Source organism: Melanerpes formicivorus, unplaced genomic scaffold, assembly GCF_026170545.1.
Source record: "Melanerpes formicivorus ecotype bairdi unplaced genomic scaffold, bMelFor1.0.p_v2 SCAF_16, whole genome shotgun sequence".
NCBI classification, from domain to species: domain Eukaryota; kingdom Metazoa; phylum Chordata; class Aves; order Piciformes; family Picidae; genus Melanerpes; species Melanerpes formicivorus.
In genome coordinates this window covers 764,745-783,416 of record NW_027142368.1, presented here as the reverse complement: position 1 = coordinate 783,416, position 18,672 = coordinate 764,745, and the positions used below count along the sequence as shown (strand labels likewise).

The following is an 18,672-nucleotide window of genomic DNA, read 5'->3' as shown; positions in this document are numbered from 1 at the left end:
CCCTGGTGCACCTTGAGGCCATTTCCACTTGTCCTATCACTTGTTACTTGGAAGAAGTGATCAAATCCCACTTCACTCCAACCTCCCTTCAGGGAGTTGTAGAGAGCAATGAGGTCTCCCCTCAGCTTCCTCTTCTCCAGACTGAACATCCCCGGTTCCCTTAGCTGTTCCTCCCCAGCCCTGTTCTCCAGACCCTTCCCCAGCTTGGTTGCCCTTCTCTGAAGCTGCTCCTGCACCTCAGTTTCCTTCTTGGAGTGAGGCCCCCAAAACTGAGGGTCTGTTATGTTACAGACATCTTTATGCTTTCACTGGCGCTGACACATTGCCTTGACCTGACTGGGAGCTAATCTTTTTTACCTGAGAGGAGGAGGGAACCTTTCACACCCATAGTGTGAATGAGCCTTCCAGTACCTGAAAGGGGCCCAGCAGAAAGCTGGGGAGGGACTTTTTACAAGGGCTCGTGCCAGGCCCAGAGACAAAGAAACTGTGCAAGGTGGAAACCTTTTGTTACCCACTCTAAGAAGTTTTGTGTCCCTTCACCTTAGAAATGGATCCAACAGTCCAGAGTGGGGCCAGCAAGTTTTGCACATCAGAACTTTGACACAGTGAAGAGTGAGCATTTAACCTTCATGGGGCTGGAGGTTAACCCTTCCCTCCTCTGTGTGCCATGGTTTGCTCTTCCCAATTGCACTTCACAGTATCACAGTCTCACAGTATCAATAAGGTTGGAAGAGACCTCGAGGATCATCAAGTCCAAGCTGTCACCACAGACCTCATGACTAGACCATGGCACCAAGTGCCACATCCAATCCCCTCTTCAACACCTCCAGGGATGGGGACTCCACCACCTCCCTGGGCAGCACATTCCGATGATGAATAACTCTCTCAGGGAAGAACTTTCTCCTCACCTCGAGTCTAACCTCCCCTGGCACAGCTCGAGACTGTGTCCTCTTGTTCTGGTGCTGGTTGCTAGAGAGAAAAGAGACCAACCCCTTCCCAGCTACAACCACCTTTCAGGTAGTTGTAGAGAGCAAGAAGGTCTCCCCTGAGCCTCCTCTTCTCCAGGCTAAGCAACCCCAGCTCCCTCAGCCTCTCCTCACAGGGCTGTGCTCCAGACCCCTCCCCAGCCTTGTTGCCCTTCTCTGGACACCTTCAAGTCTCTCAATGTCCTTCTTAACCTGAGGAGCCCAGAACTGGACACAGGACTCAAGGTGTGGCCTAACCAATGCAGAGTACCGGGGCAGAATGACTTCTCTGCTCCTGCTGGCCACACTGTTCCTCGTCCCCCTGGGCACACTGCTGGCTCATGTTTAGGCAGCTGTCAATCAGCACCCCCAGGTCCCTCTCTGTTTGGCAGCTCTCAGCCACTCTGACCCCAGCCTGTAGCTCTGCCTGGGGTTGTTGTGGCCAATGTGCAGCCCCTGGCACTTGGACTTGTTGAATGCCATCCTGTTGGCCTCTGCCCATCTGTCCAGTCGGTCAAGGTCCCTCTGCAGAGCCTTTCTGCCCTCTAACTGACTGAAATCTTGCCAGCAGGAGGAAGCTGAGGCTGAATGTGTGCTTTTTTCTGGCAAACTGATTTGGTTTGGTTTTCTCCTCTGACTTGACAGCCCTGGTCCAAATTCCCCTCTGCCCTGGGTGCGAGCCTGTGTTCAGGTACTGGATCCTGATGCAAAATGGAGGAGCAAAATCCTTCTAGGGCTGAATTTCTATGGCATGGACTATTCTGCCTTGGGAGCCTCTGGGGAGCCAATCCTTGGGAGCAGGTAAGACTTCTCAGGATATTAAGTACTTCTGTGTGATTTACTCTCCCCAAACTCAGCCCTTCACAGCTATTCCACTTGAGACAGATGGCTGTGTTGCTAGCAGGGAAGTGGCCACAGTGGCAGCTAAATCTGCACATGAAATAGTGGCTCACCACTCAAGAGTGCAAAACCTGTAACTTCTCTTCCCTGTCCTGAAGTGCAGATAGATGGCACAGTTACCCTGCCAGAACTCCCCTGGAAACCTTGATTTGTGTGGCTTTTCTCCTCTCTCTGTGCTTGTCCCTGCAGTTGGCCATGTTTTGTGTTCAAGTCCTCTGCACCATTCCTTTATCTTCTGGGCCATTTTCAGGGGTTCCTGCAGTTGACCTAAAGATTGCTTCTCTCAGCTGCTAAAGTTGTTACCTGTTATTTGAAATCTGATACTGGTCTCACACAGCAATATGCCACCAAGTTTCTGTTGTGTAGAAGATGCTGCAATAAGCTCACCTGGAGGAAAAAAAACAACAACAACAACAAAGAAAAATCTATAACAAGATAAAGGGAAGCATTCCAAAGGCTGCCTGAGAGTTTATATTGATTCTCAGAGGAAAATGATTGTTTTAGTTTGGGGTAATAACCACCTATAATAACAGTGAGCTTTGTAGAAACAAAGTACATCAAACCTGGGAGGTGGGGGGGAGGAGGGGGAAGAAGGCAAAGAAAACCAGTGTGAATTTGGCAGGAAAATCAGGTTTGTTCAGAAGCTTCTTATTGATTCATAAAATGGACCCAAGTGAAAACAGATCTAAATCACCAGAGATGACTCTGCTCCCCTACAGAAGTCACCAACTTCCTACCCCGGAGTCCTTCAGTGTATCACAGTATCACCAAGGTTGGATCAAAGATCATCCAGTCCAACCTCTCACCACAGATGTAACAGCTGACTTGGTAGGCATTGAAACAGTGTCAGAGGTGGGTTGTAGAAGAGAAGGGCCTGAACTGTTGATGTCCATGCCATCCAATCTAAACCTGCTCTGCCCTAGTTTGAAGCCATTGCCTCTCATCCTGTCACTGCAGGCCTCTGCAAACAGTCTCTCCTCATCCTTCAGGTACTGGAAGGCTGCTCTTAGGTCTCCCCAGAGCCTCCTCTTTTCCAGGCTGAACACCCCCAGCTCCCTCAGACTGCCCTTGTGCTCCAACCCCCTGATCATTTTCATGGCCCTCCTCTGGACCCTCTCCATCAGGCCCATGTCCTTCCTATACTGAGGGCTCAGTATCACAGTCTCACAGGATCACTAAGGTTGGAAGAGACCTCAAAGATCATCGAGTCCAAGCTGTCACCACAGACCTCATGACTAGACCATGGCACCAAGTGCCACATCCAGTCCCCTCTTGAACACCTCCAGGGATGGGGACTCCACCTCCTCCCTGGGCAGCACATTCCCATGGCTAACAACTCTCTCTGGGAAGAATTTTCTCCTCACCTCCAGCCTAAACTTCCCCTGGCACAGCTTGAGACTGTGTCCTCTTGTTCTGGTGCTGCTTGCTTGAGAGAAGAGACCAACTTCCTCCTGGCTCCAACCTCCCTTCAGGGAGTTGGAGAGAGCAAGAAGGTCTCCCCTGAGCCTCCTCTTCTCCAGGCTAAGCAACCCCAGCTCCCTCTGTCTCTCCTCACAGGGCTGTGCTCCAGACCCCTCCACAGCTTTGTTGCCCTTCTCTGGACACCTTCAAGTCTCTCAATGTCCTTCCTAAATTAAGGGGCCCAGAACTGGACACAGGACTCAAGGTGTGGCCTAACCAGTGCTGAGCACAGGGCACAATGACCTCCCTGCTCCTGCTGGCCACACTGTTTCTGATGCAGGCCAGGATGCCCTTGGCCTTCTTGGCCCCCTGGGCACACTGCTGGCTCCTGTTCAGCTGCTGTCAACCAGTACCCCCAGGTCCCTCTCTTCCTGGCTGCTCTCAGCCACTCTGACCCCAGCCTGTAGCTCTGCCTGGGGTTGTTGTGGCCAAAGTGCAGCCCCTGGCACTTGGATTTGTTGAATGTCCATCAGTATAGTAACAGATGACTTGTTAGGCATTGAAATAGTGTCAGAGGTGGGTTGTAGAAGGGAAGGCTCTGAATTGTTGATGTCCATGCCTTCAGTTACACAAACACTTTGTCATCATTACACTTGCCTCTGCTGTCATCCTGGGGCTCCTCAGCTGCTGGCAGGGGTGCAGTGCTGCAGACACAGTTTCCTCCCACTGCTGAATGGTGTCTGAATCTGGCTGTGAATAACAGAAAACGACCTGGTGAGGGAAGTGAGCTCATGGTGAAGGAAATAAAGGCATTGTCTACAGTGAAAGGTGCCCACTGAGCAGATCAGAGTGGCTTCTGTAACTTCAGTTGTAGTGAGCTAGGCAGGAAAACCACTCAGCAGTCAAAGCTCTGCTAATTTCCAAGCCTCATTTTGCACACTCAGCACAATTAATGTAGCTTCACTGTGATACTTAGAGTTCCTTTTGCAGCTAGGAGTGCAGCACTGTCTGGCCACAGTAGAAGGAGTTTGCTTGTTTCTGAACTGCAGCTTCTGCAATGAAGTTTCCACTTGAAAGCATACAGCACACTAGGGCAGCATCTCATTGGACTTGGCCTGCATTTTTCTGGACCATATGACAGTGTTAAGACATGCTGCTTTTTAATTAATGATATCAATATCCTAGCCAAGAGTCATGCAGGACTCACTTCTGCCTGCTGGTGTCTAGGGCAGAGGTGCACAGTATGGGGGAACCTGTTTTATACAGAGACTGATTCTGTTAACATAGAATGGCTTAGGTTGAGAGGCACCTCAGAGATCACCTGCTCCAACCCCTCTGCCATGGGCAGGGACACCTCTCAACTAGGCCCGATTGCTCAAAGCCTCATCCAGCCTGGCCTTGAACACCCCCAGGCAGGAGGCATCCACAACCTCCCTGGGCAACCTGTTCCAGTGTCTCACTACCCTCATACTGAAGAACTTCTTCCTAAGATCTTCTCCCTCAGCTTAAAACCATTCCTCCTTGTTCTATTGCTAGGAAAAGTCCCTCTGCAGCCTTCCTGTAGGATCCCTTCAGTTCTGGGCCTCTCAGGTTAGGAAAGATGTTGACTTGCTGGAAGGTGTCCAGAGAAGGGCAGCAAAGCTGGGGAGGGGTCTGGAGCACAGCCCTGTGAGGAGAGGCTGAGGGAGCTGGGGTTGCTTAGCCTGGAGAAGAGGAGGCTCAGGGGAGACCTTCTTGCTCTCTGCAACTCCCTGAAGGGAGGTTGGAGCCAGGTGGGGGTTGGTCTCTTCTCCCAGGCAGCCAGCACCAGAACAAGAGGACACAGTCTCAAGCTGTGCCAGAGGAAGTTTAGGCTGGAAGTGAAGAGAAAGTTCTTCCCAGAAAAAGTAATTGGCCTTAGGAATGTGCTGCGCAGGGAGGTGGTGGAGTCCCCATCCCTGGAGGTGTTTAGGGAGAGACTGGATGGGGTGCTTGGTGCCATGGTTGAGTTGATCAGATGGTGCTGGGTGACAGGTTGGACTTGATGATCTTGAAGGTCTCTTCCAACCTTGTTTATTCTATTCTATTCTATTCTATTCTATTCTATTCTATTCTATTCTATTCTATTCTATTCTATTCTATTCTATTCTATTCTATTCTATTCTATGGCAGCTCTAAGGTCCCCCCAGAGTCTCCTCTCCTCCATGCCAAACAAACCCAGCTCCCTCAGCCTGTGCTCACAGCAGAGCTCCTCCAGCCCTTGGATCACCTTTGTGGCCTCCTCTGGGCTCGCTTCAGCAGCTCTGTGTCCTTCTTATGCTGAGGACCCCAGAAGATATTCTGAGCTGACAGAGCAGGTTATTATACTTTTCCAGATACCTACCAGAAGCAGGACAAAGACTTTAGGAGCCTTTGAGTTCTGCATAAACCAAATTAATTTTCCTTTTGCTGCCTTACCTATTAAAGCTCAGTCAATGCCTAAGTTTCTTATTCCAGAAATAGCTCGGTGAGCCTGCACAGTTTTGTCTTAGTCTTTGATGTAAAGGTTATGTGCAGCAATATAATAGTGAGGTAGGCTCAAGATAAACCAGCTTCAGACTTGGCACAGCTTCTTACTTAAACCACAACGAAGGTTGTTAGAGTAAAAGCAACTTTCTGTTGTAAGGAAGTCCTAGTTCCTGGCATCTGTGAGTCCTTGGAAACTCTCACTGTCAGATCCAGTTGACTCTCAGCTTCTTCAGAGATGCTCTTCTCTCCTCCTTCCAAATGAGCTTCCCTCTGACTCCATTATTATCACTCTGGCTGCATCAGGTTTTTTGTTCCTCTAACAAGACACTGCTGAGGCTGGTCCTATTGCTCCTCATTTTTCTAGCTGCTCCATCCTACATCAAAAGACTGCTCAGAAGCTGTGTCCAGTACAGAAGTGGGTGGCCTGATGAGTTGTTTTTCTCATCTTGGCTCCTTAGTGAATCTGAGCTTCCAGTTTCTCAGAAACTGTAATCTAGTGTTAGTCATGACCTGTGACTAGTGCTGAAGGATTGAGTCAAGGCTCCTTTAAGGCCTCCTCCCTGTGCTGTACTGCTGGACATGAGCAGGCAGTGTGAGCTTGCAGCCCAGGAGGCCAGTGGCATCCTGGGCTTCATCAAAAGCAGCGTGGACAGAGATGGAGAGATGCCCCTTTGCCCTGCTCTGGTGAGACCTCACCTGGAGTACTGCATCCAGCTCTGGAGATGGGTTAGGAACTGGCTGGAGGCTGAGCCCAGAGAGTGGTGGTGAATGGTGCCACAGCCAGCTGGCAGCCAGGCACCAGTGGTGTGCCCCAGGGAGCAGTGCTGGGCCCCATCCTCTTTAACATCTTCATTGATGATCTGGAGGAGGGCACTGAGTCAGTCATCAGCAAATTTGCAGATGACACCAAGCTGGGAGCAGGTGTTGGTCAGTTAGAGGGTGGAAGGGCTCTGCAGAGGGACCTTGCCAGGCTGGACAGATGGGCAGAGTCCAACAGGATGGCATTCAACAAGTCCAAGTGCCAGGGGCTGCACTTTGGCCACAGCAACCCCAGGCAGAGCTACAGGCTGGGGGCAGAGTGGCTGAGAGCAGCCAGGCAGAGAGGGACCTGGGGGTGCTGATTGACAGCTGCCTAAACATGAGCCAGCAGTGTGCCCAGGGGGCCAAGAAGGCCAATGGCATCCTGGCCTGCATCAGGAAGAGTGTGGCCAGCAGGAGCAGGGAGGTCATTGTGCCCTGTGCTCAGCACTGGTTAGGCCACACCTTGAGTCCTGTGTCCAGTTCTGGGCTCCTCAGTTTAAGAAGGACATTGAGAGACTTGAAGGTGTCCAGAGAAGGGCAACAAAGCTGGGGAGGGGTCTGGAGCACAGCCCTGTGAGGAGAGGCTGAGGGAGCTGGGGTTGCTTAGCCTGGAGAAGAGGAGGCTCAGGGGAGACCTTCTTGCTCTCTCCAACTCCCTGAAGGGAGGTTGGAGCCAGGTGGGGGTTGGTCTCTTCTTCCAGGCAGCCAGCACCAGAACAAGAGGACACAGTCTCAAGCTGTGCCAGGGGAGGTTTAGGCTGGAGGTTAGGAGAAAGTTCTTCCCAGAGAGAGTTGTTAGCCATGGGATGTGCTGCCCAGGGAGGTGGTGGAGTCCCCATCCCTGGAGGTGTTCAAGAGGGGATTGGATGTGGCACTTGGTGCCATGATCTAGTCATGAGGTCTGTGGTGACAGCTTGGACTCGATGATCTTTGAGGTCTCTTCCATCCTTGGTGATCCTGTGAGACTGTGATACTGAGCCCTCAGTATAGGAAGGACATGGGCCTGATGGAGAGGGTCCAGAGGAGGGCCATGAGAATGATCAGGGGGTTGGAGCACAAGGGCAGTCTGAGGGAGCTGGGGGTGTTCAGCCTGGAAAAGAGGAGGCTCTGGGGGGACCTAAGAGCAGCCTTCCAGTACCTGAAGGATGAGGAGAGACTGTTTGCAGAGGCCTGCAGTGACAGGATGAGAGGCAATGGCTTCAAACTAGAGCAGAGCAGGTTTAGATTGGATGTGAGGAGCAAGTTCTGCCCCATGAGGGTGGTGGAACACTGCAGCATTACCTGGCAGTGCTTTTTAATTGCAGAATGTAATCTGGGGGTGCAAGTACCTGGTTACCCTTCCATGGAATGCCCTTTTCCCTTCATCCACTCCATGGAATGCCGTGTGGCTGTGTGGCTGTGGCTGTGCAGTGTGTATTTCTGTGTACAGCAGGCTTGCAGGAAACAAAAGGCTCAGTCTGCAGTGAGGATGTGTTCGTCTGGCAGCTCAGTCACAAGCATTCCTCGTTCATACACGAAGTCAGTTTCAGCGATCCCAGCACATTCTGGGGCTTTAATCAGCCAAGTACCATCGATGGTTGGCTGTGGGGAAGGTTCGTGCCTGGGACTGTTTAGTTCTGACCTAATTGGTGTCAAATGCTAAGCCTGAAGTCAGGGTGCTGCGCCTGTGATTCCCCAAATCGCCTCTAGTGCTCCTGGCAATGTTTTCTGCCCTCTGGCTGTCGGGAGTCAGGTGTCTGAGGTGCTGAAATGCAGTCATTAAAACTTACCACTCTGTTAAATCCTGTCAGAACTGAGCCATCTGCTGCTGCTCACTCGCTGCTCTAATGATCAGTGTGCTCCAGCAGCTCATCTATTGATACCTCAACCTGACAGGATTTCTTCTTCACCTCAGAAGTCTATGTTTTGGGTAAATAATTCTTCACTGTACCCTGAAGCTGCAGAAATTGTTCAGCATTTCTGCAGGATCTTTGCCTTTTGAGTCCTTTTTGAGAGCTGTAGCAGGGCAGCAAACCCCTCAGTCTCACAAGCTTCTTTCTTCCCAAGCACAGATCCAGGCTGGGAGAGGAGTGGCTGAGAGCAGCCTGGAGGAGGAGGCCTTGGGGGTGTCTGTTGGTGACAAACTCCCCAGGAGCCAGCACTGGTCCCTGGCAGCCCAGAGCCAGCTGAGTGCTGAGCTGCAGTCTGAGCAGGGAGAGCAGCAGCACAGGGAGGGGATTCTGCCCCTCTGCTCTGCTCTGCTCAGCCCCCACCTGCAGCACTGCCTCCAGTTCTGGGGCCCCCAGCACAAGAAGGGCCTGGAGCTGCTGGTGAGGCTCCAGAGGAGGCCACTGAGATGAGCAGAGGCTGCAGAACCTCCCCTGTGGGGCCAGGCTGGGAGAGTTGGGGCTGTTGAGCCTGGAGAAGAGAAGGCTCCAGGGAGACCTCAGAGCAGCTTTCTAATGCCTACATGAGAGTGGGGAGGGACTCTGGACAAGGGCTGGGAGTGCCAGGACAAGGGACAATGGCTTTGAGCTGGGAGAGAGGAGATTGAGAGTGGAGAGGAGGAAGGAATTCTTGGCAGTGAGGCTGGGGAGACTCTGGCACAGGCTGCCCAGGGAGGCTGTGGCTGCCTCCTGCCTGGAGGTGTTGAAGGCCAGGCTGGATGAGGCCTTGAGCAGCCTGTGCTGGTGGGAGGTGTCCCTGCCCATGGCAGGGGGTTGGAGCTGGCTGAGCTTTGAGGTCCCATTCGACCCTCTTCTCTGATTCCAATGTACTTCTTTCACCTTTAGCTCCTCAGCCTTGGTTGCTGAGCACATCCCTTCAAAGCTTCATTTGCCAAAGACATTTTGTCCTTTCTTTGTGTGTTGTGTAGTGCCGAAAGGGGGGAGGAGATCCATCTCTGAAGTTCCTCCTGGCTGTATATAACTTCTGAATGCATTCTGCATTCCAGCTCCTTTTGTTCCAAGGCTGGCTGCTGCAAATAGCTGGTGTGAAGAACTCCATTGTTGGCAGACAATGCTCTGTGTCCTCACCTTGTAGGGAGAGGAATCCAAAGAGGGATTTTGATGTTTGTTTTTAAGCACTTCAGAAGACTGAGAGGGGAAAGTGTGGGGTGAAGCAAGGGAGAAACTAATTTGACAATGGGTTGTGCTGTTCAGAGATGGAAAAGAAGATGACTTGCAAGCAGTGTGAGGGGGGGGGCAGAGCTCTGCTGAGGGTTTTATTGGCTGCCTGCCACTCTGTAAATAGCAGGTAATAAAAAGAAGGACATGGAAACAGTTAGAGGTGTGCTTCCTCTGCATTACCACAGCAGTGCCTTTATTAGCAGCAATTTAAGGAGCTTTGGCCCAACTGTGACTCATGATTTTGTCTTACAGAAAGCACCAAAAAAACCAAGCCTGCAAGGAGTGGGGTTTTGCTCTTCAAGCTTCAAGGCTTTCACAGCAATTCTCCCCGTGTTGTAACTCTCTCAGGACTTCCATTCTTCCCCTGCATGCCAGGGTTCTGTCTCCTCAGGGAATCCACTTTGCTCACAAGTTTGTGTTAGGCCACATCTTGAGTCCTGTGTCCAGTTCTGAGCTCCTCAGTTTTAGAAGGACATTGAGAGACTTGAAGGTGTCCAGAGAAGGGCAACAAAGCTGGGGAGGGGTCTGGAGCACAGCCCTGTGAGGAGAGGCTGAGGGAGTTGGGGTTGCTTAGCCTGGAGAAGAGGAGGCTCAGGGCTGACCTCATTGCCCTCTCCAACTCCCTGAAGGGAGGTTGTAGCCAAGTGGGGGTTGGTCTCTTCTCCCAGGCACCCAGCACCAGAACAAGAGGACACAGTCTCAAGCTGTGCCAGGGGAGGTTTAGGCTGGAGGTGAGGAGAAAGTTCTTCCCAGAGAGAGTTGTTAGCCATTGGAATGTGCTGCCCAGGGAGGTGGTGGAGTCCCCATCCCTGGAGGTGTTCAAGAGGGGATTGGATGTGGCACTTGGTGCCATGGTTTAGCCATGAGGTCTGTGGTGACAGCTTGGACTGGATGATCTTGAGGTCTCTTCCAACCTGAGTGATACTGTGAGATTGTGATACTGTGATAGAGCACAGCTCCTGTGGAGAAGCAGCTGAGAAACTGGCATTGTTTAACCTGGAGAAAAAGGGTTGAGGAGAGGTCTTACTGCTCTCTACAGCACTCTGAAAGGAGGTTGCACTGAGGTGGGAGTTGGTCTCTTCTCCCTAGTCCCAGGTGACAGAATCACAGTATCACCAAGGTTGGAAGAGGCTTCAAAGATCAAGTCCAACCTGTCACCTCAGCCCCCATGACTAAACCATGGCACCAAGTGCCACATCCAATCCCCTCTTGAACACCTCCAGGGATGGGGACCTAAGGAGAGGAAATGGCCTGAAATTGTGCCAGGGGAGGATTAGGTTGGAGATGAGGAAAAATTTCTTTGCTGCAAGAGTAGTCAGGGATTAGATCAGGATGCCCAGGGTGGTTGTGGAGTCCCCATCCCTGGAGGTGAGGTGGGGGTTGGTCTCTTCTCCCAGGTGATGAGCAACAGGATGAGAGAAAATGGCCTCAAGTTGTGCTGAGGGAGGTTTATATTGGACATTAGGAATGATTTCTTCACTGACAGAGTGGTTAAGGTCTGGTACAGGCTGTGCAGGGCAGTGGTATAGTCCCCATACCTGGAGGGGTTCAAAAAGCTGTGTAGATGTGGGGCTGAAGAACATGGTGTAGGGGTGACCTGGCAGTGCTGGGTTAATGGTTGGACTTCATCTTGGATTTCTAACCTTAATGACTCTGTGACTGGGGAGGTCCTAACAGTGCAAATAAAGCAATGGGCCAGTTAGCTCTGCAGAATTGAACACCTTTTTAGTCTGGAGGAGAAGGTTGAGAGGGGTTCTGATCAATGCCTATAAATATCTGAGGGCTGGGTGTCAGGAAGGGACAGGGACAGCCTCTGCTCACTTGTGCCCTGGGACAGGACTAGGAGCAATGGATAGAAACTCCAGCACAGGAGGCTCCACCTCAACATGAGGAGGGACTTCTAGACTGTGAGGGTGACAGAGCCCTGGAGCAGGCTGCCCAGAGAGGTTGTGGAGTCTCCTTTGCTGGAGACCTTCAAACCCTGTCTGGATGTGTTCTGTGTGACCTGTGCTGGATTCTGTGCTCCTGCTCTGGCAGAGGGTTGGACTCGAGGATCTCCAGAGGTCCCTTCCAACCCCTAACATCCTGTGAGCTGTGATCCTTCATAGTATCATAGTATCGTAGTATCAGTGAGGGTTGGAAGGGACCACAAGGATCATCCAGTTCCAACCCCCCTGCCATGGGCAGGGACACCCCACACTAGATCAGCCTGGCCACAGCCTCAGCCAGCCTGGCCTTAAACACCTCCAGGGACAGGGCCCCAACCACCTCCCTGCACAACCCATTCCAGGGCTTCACCACTCTCATGGGGAAGAACTTCCTCCTCCCCACCAGCCTGAATCTCCCCACCTCCAGCTTCATTCCATTCCCCCTAGTCCTATCACTGCCTGAGATCCTGAGCAGTCCCTCCCCAGCTTTCCTGGAGCCCCCTTCAGATCCTGGAAGGCCACAATGAGGTCACCTGGGAGCCTTCTCTTCTCCAGACTCAACAGCCCCAACTCCTTCAGGCTGTCCTCACAGGAGAGGTGCTGCAGCCCTTTGCTCATCCTCCTGGCCCTGCTCTGGACACCTTCCAGCCCCTCCAGATCCCTCTTGTCCTAGGGGCTCCAGAACTGGAGGCAGTACTGCAGGTGGGGTCTCCCCAGAGCTGAGCAGAGGGGGAGAATCACCTCCCTTGCCCTGCTGGCCACACTTCTCCTGCTGCAGCCCAGGCTCTGATTGGCTTTCTGGGCTGGATGAAATGGAGAATCTGTTCAACTCTTCCTTCTTGAATTTTACTGCTGGGTCAGGTGCCAGAATCATGGCAGTGAGAGGAGGAAGGTACAGCTGGGCCTGGAATCAGAAAGAAGTTCTTTATATATTACAAATGTCTGAATAATTGGGAAGTGTATTAAGAGGCTTGTTGAATTCAAGCCCCCCTGGGATGGGTGACTTCCATGGGCTGTGTCCCTCCTTGTCAGAATGGAAGGTGAGCACAAGCCCTGAGCTGGGAGTGACAGTCTAATGAATGCCTATGCAGCAGAGCACCTTGAGAAGCAACATTTCTGTCACATTGCAGCTCCTCCAGGTTGCAAACATGATGTTAAACACAAAAGCTTTCATAATTGGCTTTCCTGTAAAACACAATCCCTGCTTCCCTTTGAAAGGAGGGAAAAGGTAGCTCCTGGTTGTTAGGCAGCTAATTGGTTCTGAAGGGGAGGGGTTGGCTCTGGCTGAGTGTGGCTGTCTCAGAGCATCTGCTTGAACAAAAGTGTCATCAGTTGTGATGTACATCTTAGCTGGTGGGGGTATGGCTGTGAAGTGGGCTCTTCTCTGTCCCCTAGCACCCCTGTTCTAATAGCACATTTGCTACAGGCAATAGGTGGGCAGTCAGATGTTGACAAAATAATAGCAGTATTGTTTGTTAGTGTCTCATGCATGTGCTCCAACCATCAGAAGGTAGTGTGATGCAGTTGGGAACAATCCTTCTGTGGCTTAAAACAAACAGGGAAGAGCCACAAGCATAGAATCATGGAATCAGATTGGTGGGGGCTGGAGGGGACCTCTGGAGATGGAGTCCAACCCCCTGCCAGAGCAGAAGCACCCAAGGCAGGTCACACAGGAACACATCCAGGTGGGTTTTGAAAGTCTCCAGAGAAGGAGACTCCACAACTGCTCTGGGCAGCCTGCTCCAGGGCTCCAGCACCCTCACAGTAAAGCTTCCCCTCACACTGAGGTGGAACCTCCTGTGTCTGAAGACACAAGAAAAGGGGGAAGGGAGGGGGGAGGGAGGGAGAAGGGTGCTGTTCCTTGTCCTATCACTGAACACCACCAAAAAAGAGCCTGGCCCCTTCATGCTGACACCCAGCCCTCAGCTATTGATAGACATTGATCAGATCCCCTCTCAGCCTTCTCCTGACTAAACAGCCCCAGGGCTCTCAGCCTTTCTTCATAGGAGAGATGTTCCAGTCCCTTCATCATCCTCTCCACAGTAAGTTAAATGTAGTGATGTTCATAGGTTTGCATATCAGTGTCTGCTCCCAGTGTAAAATGAAGCAAACTCATTGCTTTGGAAGCCTTCTTTGGGCTTGTGAGATTACTAATGGCAGACCTCAACCCACTGCCAGCCCTGACTGAATCTCCTCCATACATGGTGATGACCAAACAGGGTAGAACAGGTAACACCATCTGTGAATCCAGATTCCTCCACTGTCAGTCCCTTTGCTCCCATTGCCCCACCCTCAGTCATGCTCAGTGATGAAGGGGCAATGACTCATTTTTGCCTGGTGTTGACTGGCCACCAGGACATCATCACTGTGTTCACTCAGATCAGTTGGGCATGAGTGTGAAAAGGGAGTCCTCAGAATGCTTGCTGTCTGCACAGCTTAGCCTAGAGCTGCCTAAGTGCACTGCAGATTCCTTCCCAGAGGATCCTCTGCACTGGGGATTCCTCTGGGAAGCTTCTGATGCCGAGGTCATGAGGTCCTCCTTTGGAGCCACAAGGCAGCAGCCTGGATGAAGTGTAGCACCACTAGCAGGAAGGTATGGACTGACCTCAGGCACCTGGATGTTTCTCTCTTATTTCTGACCTGGGAAAGTTTTTGACCTGTTCCTGAGCAAAACACATCCTGGGCTTGGGTTTGTTTGCTGGGCTCAAGCCCCTCCTCGATTGCTTTCTGTCTGAGTGACTTCTCCAGTGGTTTTGATGAGGGGCACCACTCCTTTTTTTGCTTGATGAATGTGTCTGATGACTGAGAAATTGGACTGGCTTGGAAAATAATGGAATATATGTTTGTGAATGCAGAGACTGCAAGACAGGGCTTGCTTATCTTCCACATTTAACAGGGGCAGACTCTGAGTGCCTCTGCTCTCTGCTAGAACACTGACAGTAATGAGATCATTTGGGTTTGGCTGAAGGAGGGGCATTGCTTGATGTGTGCTGTCTGCTGGGGATTTGGATCAGACAGGCTGCTCTTGAAAGTCTTAAAGGCAGCCTGGGAGGAGTGGCTGACACTCCATCAGGCTGTGCTGCCACTTAGTGAGACCTGGCCAGGCTGGAGAGCTGAACCTCAGCAAGTTCAGCAAGGGCAACTACTCCTGCAGCACTACAGCTGGTGGTTGACCTCCTGGAGAGTGGCTCCATGGAAAGTGGCTCCATGGGGAGGGCACTGGGAGTGCTGGTAGACAACAAGGTCCCCAGGGGCCACCAATGTGCCCTTGTGTTCTGAGGTGCATGAAAAAGAGTGTGGCCAGCAGGTCAAGGGAGGTTCTCCTTCCCCTCTACTCTGCCCTAGTGAGGCCACATCTGGAGTACTGTGTCCAGTTCTGGGCTTTCACAACAAGAGAAACAGGAAGCTACTGGAGAGAGTCCAGGGGAGGCTGCAAAGCTGCTGAGGGGCCTGGAGCAGTTCTGGGAGGAGCAAAGGCTGAGAGCCCTGGGGCTGAGAGCCTGCAGAAGAGCAGCCCCAGAGGGCAGCTGAGCAATGCTCAGCAAGAGAAGTGTGGCCAGCAGGGCAAGGGAGGTGATTCTCCCCCTCTGCTCAGCTCTGGGGAGACCCCACCTGCAGTACTGCCTCCAGTTCTGCAGCCCCTATGACAAGAGGGATGTGGAGGGGCTGGAAGGTGTCCAGAGCAGGGCCAGGAGGAGGAGCAGAGGGCTGGAGCACCTCTCCTGTGAGGACAGACTGAAGGAGTTGGGGCTGTTGAGTCTGGAGAAGAGAAGGCTCCCAGGTGACCTCATTGTGGCCTTCCAGGATCTGCAGGGGGCTCCAGGAAGGCTGGGGAGGGACTGCTCAGGATCTCAGGCAGGGATAGGACTAGGGGGAATGGAATGAAGCTGGAGGTGGGGAGATTGAGGCTGGAGGGGAGGAGGAAGTTCTTCCCCATGAGAGTGGTGAAGCCCTGGAATGGGTTGTGCAGGGAGGTGGTTGGGGCCCTGTCCCTGGAGGTGTTTAAGGCCAGGCTGGCTGAGGCTGTGGCCAGGCTGATCTAGTGTGGGGTGTCCCTGCCCATGGCAGGGGGGGTTGGAACTGGCTGATCCTTGTGCTCCCTTCCACCCCTCATTGATACTGTGATACTAAGAGCCAAAGAAGCTGTGGGGGGCAAGAGGCTGGGGCCAGCCTCTGCTCAGTGGTGCCCAGAGACAGGGCCAGGGGCACAAACTGGAACCCAGGAGGTTCCACCTGAGCAGGAGGAGGAACTTGCTTGGTGTGAGGGTGCATTCTGTGATGCAATTGGAACTGGAACTTCAGCCTCTGATTTCCAGGTACTTGGCCCCTCTGTGCAGCCAGGGGTTCTGTCGGGGCTCCTGTCAGCTCAGCGTGGGGTACATTAAGACAGGCAACCACTTTGGGTTTGATTTCAAGCAGAATGAAGATCTCAGCACTGCTTTTTCACACAGCTTTGACATTGTCATCCTTGTTTTCCACCTAATACCTGCTACAGGTTCAGATCTTTAAAGCTCTTTGCTTCTTTGTGTGATCAAGGGCAGGCTGGATGAGGATCTGAGCAACCTGCTCCAGCTGCAGATGTCCCAGCTCCTTGCAAGGAGGTTGGTTGGACTAGATAACCTTTAAAGGTCCCTTCCAGCCCAAACCAGGTTTGATTCACTTTGACACAATGATTTTAAGCAGATTAATTAAAAATCCGGTGAAGGGTCTGGTGAGGAGCAGCTGAGGGAGCTGGGGGTGTTTAGCCTGGAGAAGAGGCTCAGGGGAAATCTCATTGCTCTCTACAGCTCTCTGAAAGGAGGTTACAGTGAGGTGGGAGTTGGACTCTTCTCCATAGTTTCAGGTGATAGAAGGAGAGGAAATGGCCTCCCTTACCCTCCTGGCCACACTTCTCCTGCTGCAGCCCAGGCTCTGGTTGGTTTTCTGGGCTGCAAGTGCACACTGAGAGCTCCTGCTGAGCTTCTCCTCCCCCAGCACCCCCAAGGCTCTCTTCTCAGGGCTGCTTTCCAGCCAGTCCCTGCCCAGCCTGCATTTGTGCCTGGGATTGCCTCCACCCAGCTGCAGGACCCTGCCCTTGCTCTGGTTGAACCTCCTGCGGCTGGCTTGTGCCCAGCTCTCCAGCCTGTCCAGCTCCCTCTGGATGGATCCCTTCCCTCCAGCTGTCTGCTGCACCACACAGCTTGGTGTCATCAGCAACCCTGCTGAGGCTGCACTCAGTGCCACTAAGAAAAGCTTGGATGTGGCACTTGGTGGCACGGTTTAGCTGGTGTATCAGAGTATCAGTCAGGGCTGGAAGGGAGCACAAGGATCATCCAGTTCCAATCCCCCTGCCATGGGCAGGGACACCCCACACTAGAGCAGCCTGGCCACAGCCTCAGCCAGCCTGGCCTTAAACACCTCCAGGGACAGGGCCCCAACCACCTCCCTGCACAACCCATTCCAGGGCTTCACCACTCTCATGGGGAAGAACTTCCTCCTCCCCTCCAGCCTCAATCTCCCCACCTCCAGCTTCATTCCATTCCCCCTAGTCCTATCACTCCCTCAGATCCTGAGCAGTCCCTCCCCAGCCTTCCTGGAGCCCCCTTCAGATCCTGGAAGGCCACAATGAGGTCACCTGGGAGCCTTCTTAGGTGATAGGCTGGACTTGATCATCTCAGAGGTCTGTTGCAGCCTCACTAACTCTGTGATTGTGCACAGCAAACAGTAATGGAGCGTGGTAGCTCCACAGACTGGAGTAATAGAAGTGCAGGCCTGTTCCACACCATTAACAGCTTGGGATTTGGGCAAACAGCTTGTTTACACTTGCAGTTAGGCAGCAGGTGATTGAAGGAGGTTTCTGCTGCTAGCATTCAGCAGCAGTAAAAGGGGCAATAAATTATGTCCTTCTGTTTTTTTAGGAGCTATTCCAGTGTGGTATTAACAGCAGCAAGTAGGAGGAGAGTGGTGTTTCCCTCCCTCCCCCTTTCAATTAGCTCCTGCCCATTCTAAGGCAATGGCTCTGGAAGTGTTCAGGAATAAATCTGAGCTAAAAGAATTGGTGGGGGTTTGTGCTCCCAAGAAGGAAGAGGCTTGCATCTCAGAGTGCTTGCTGGGGTGTTGTTTATGGCTAAACTCAAGGCACACTCTTGATGCTTCACCTGATTTCAGGAGCAAAATACAGCATTAGGGAAAATGCTTGCAAATGAGTTATTTGAAACCTCAGCTGAGTGTACCCAGGCATGCCCCAAATCCATCTCCAGGCCCTAAGTAGTTCCCTTGTTCTGACAGTTTAATATGTGTAATTTCCATGTTTAACTCAAAGGTTGGCTTTGTTAGCCTGTTTTTCTCTTTGGAAACCAATAAAAACCTCTCCATGTGCCACATCTTTGTAAAACCTGTGGCAAATCACTTCTGTCTCCTGTTATTTCCCTGCCCTTAGGGTTGGGGAGGGGAAAGAAAGGTCCTCTGGAATGGTGTTCCGTGTCAAGTTCAAGCTAGCTCTATTAGCAGCTCACAGAGGGGTGGGAAAGAACCTCTGGAGAGGCCACACCTTGAGTCCTGTGTCCAGTTCTGGGCTCCTCAGGTTAGGAAGGACATTGAGAGACTTGAAGGTGTCCAGAGAAGGGCAAGAAAGCTGGGGAGGGGTCTGGAGCACAGCCCTGTGAGGAGAGGCTGAGGGAGCTGGGGTTGCTTAGCCTGGAGAAGAGGAGGCTCAGGGGAGACCTTCTTGCTCTCTCCAACTCCCTGAAGGGAGGTTGGAGCCAGGTGGGGGTTGGGCTCTTCTCCCAGGCAGCCAGCACCAGAACAAGAGGACACAGTCTCAGGCTGTGCCAGGGGAGGTTTCACCTGGAGGTGAGGAGAAAGTTCTTCCCTGAGAGAGTTGTTAGCCATTGGAATGTGCTGCCCAGGGAGGTGGTGGAGTCCCTATCCCTGGAGGTGTTCAAGAGGGGATTGGATGTGGCACTTGGTGCCATGGTCTAGTCATGAGGTCTGTAGTGACAGGTTGGACTTGATGATCTTTGAAGTCTCTTCCAACCTTGGTGATTCTGTGAGACTGTGATCCAGTCCAAGCCCCCTGCCAGAGCAGGGTCATGCAGGGCAGGT

The 18,672-nt window shown here is 52.3% G+C and overlaps 1 protein-coding gene across 6 annotated transcripts in view; it reads left to right on the top strand.

The window, feature by feature from the left end:
• Window positions 1-18,672, top strand: part of CHID1 (chitinase domain containing 1) — a 174,988-nt gene that overhangs the window by 70,536 nt on the left and 85,780 nt on the right. For all 6 annotated transcript variants that reach the window (XM_068148576.1, XM_068148579.1, XM_068148580.1 and 3 more), the window contains one exon: window positions 1,611-1,766. In XM_068148576.1, coding sequence (XP_068004677.1) covers window positions 1,611-1,766 — 156 coding nt within the window. The remainder of the gene's footprint in view (window positions 1-1,610; window positions 1,767-18,672) is intronic.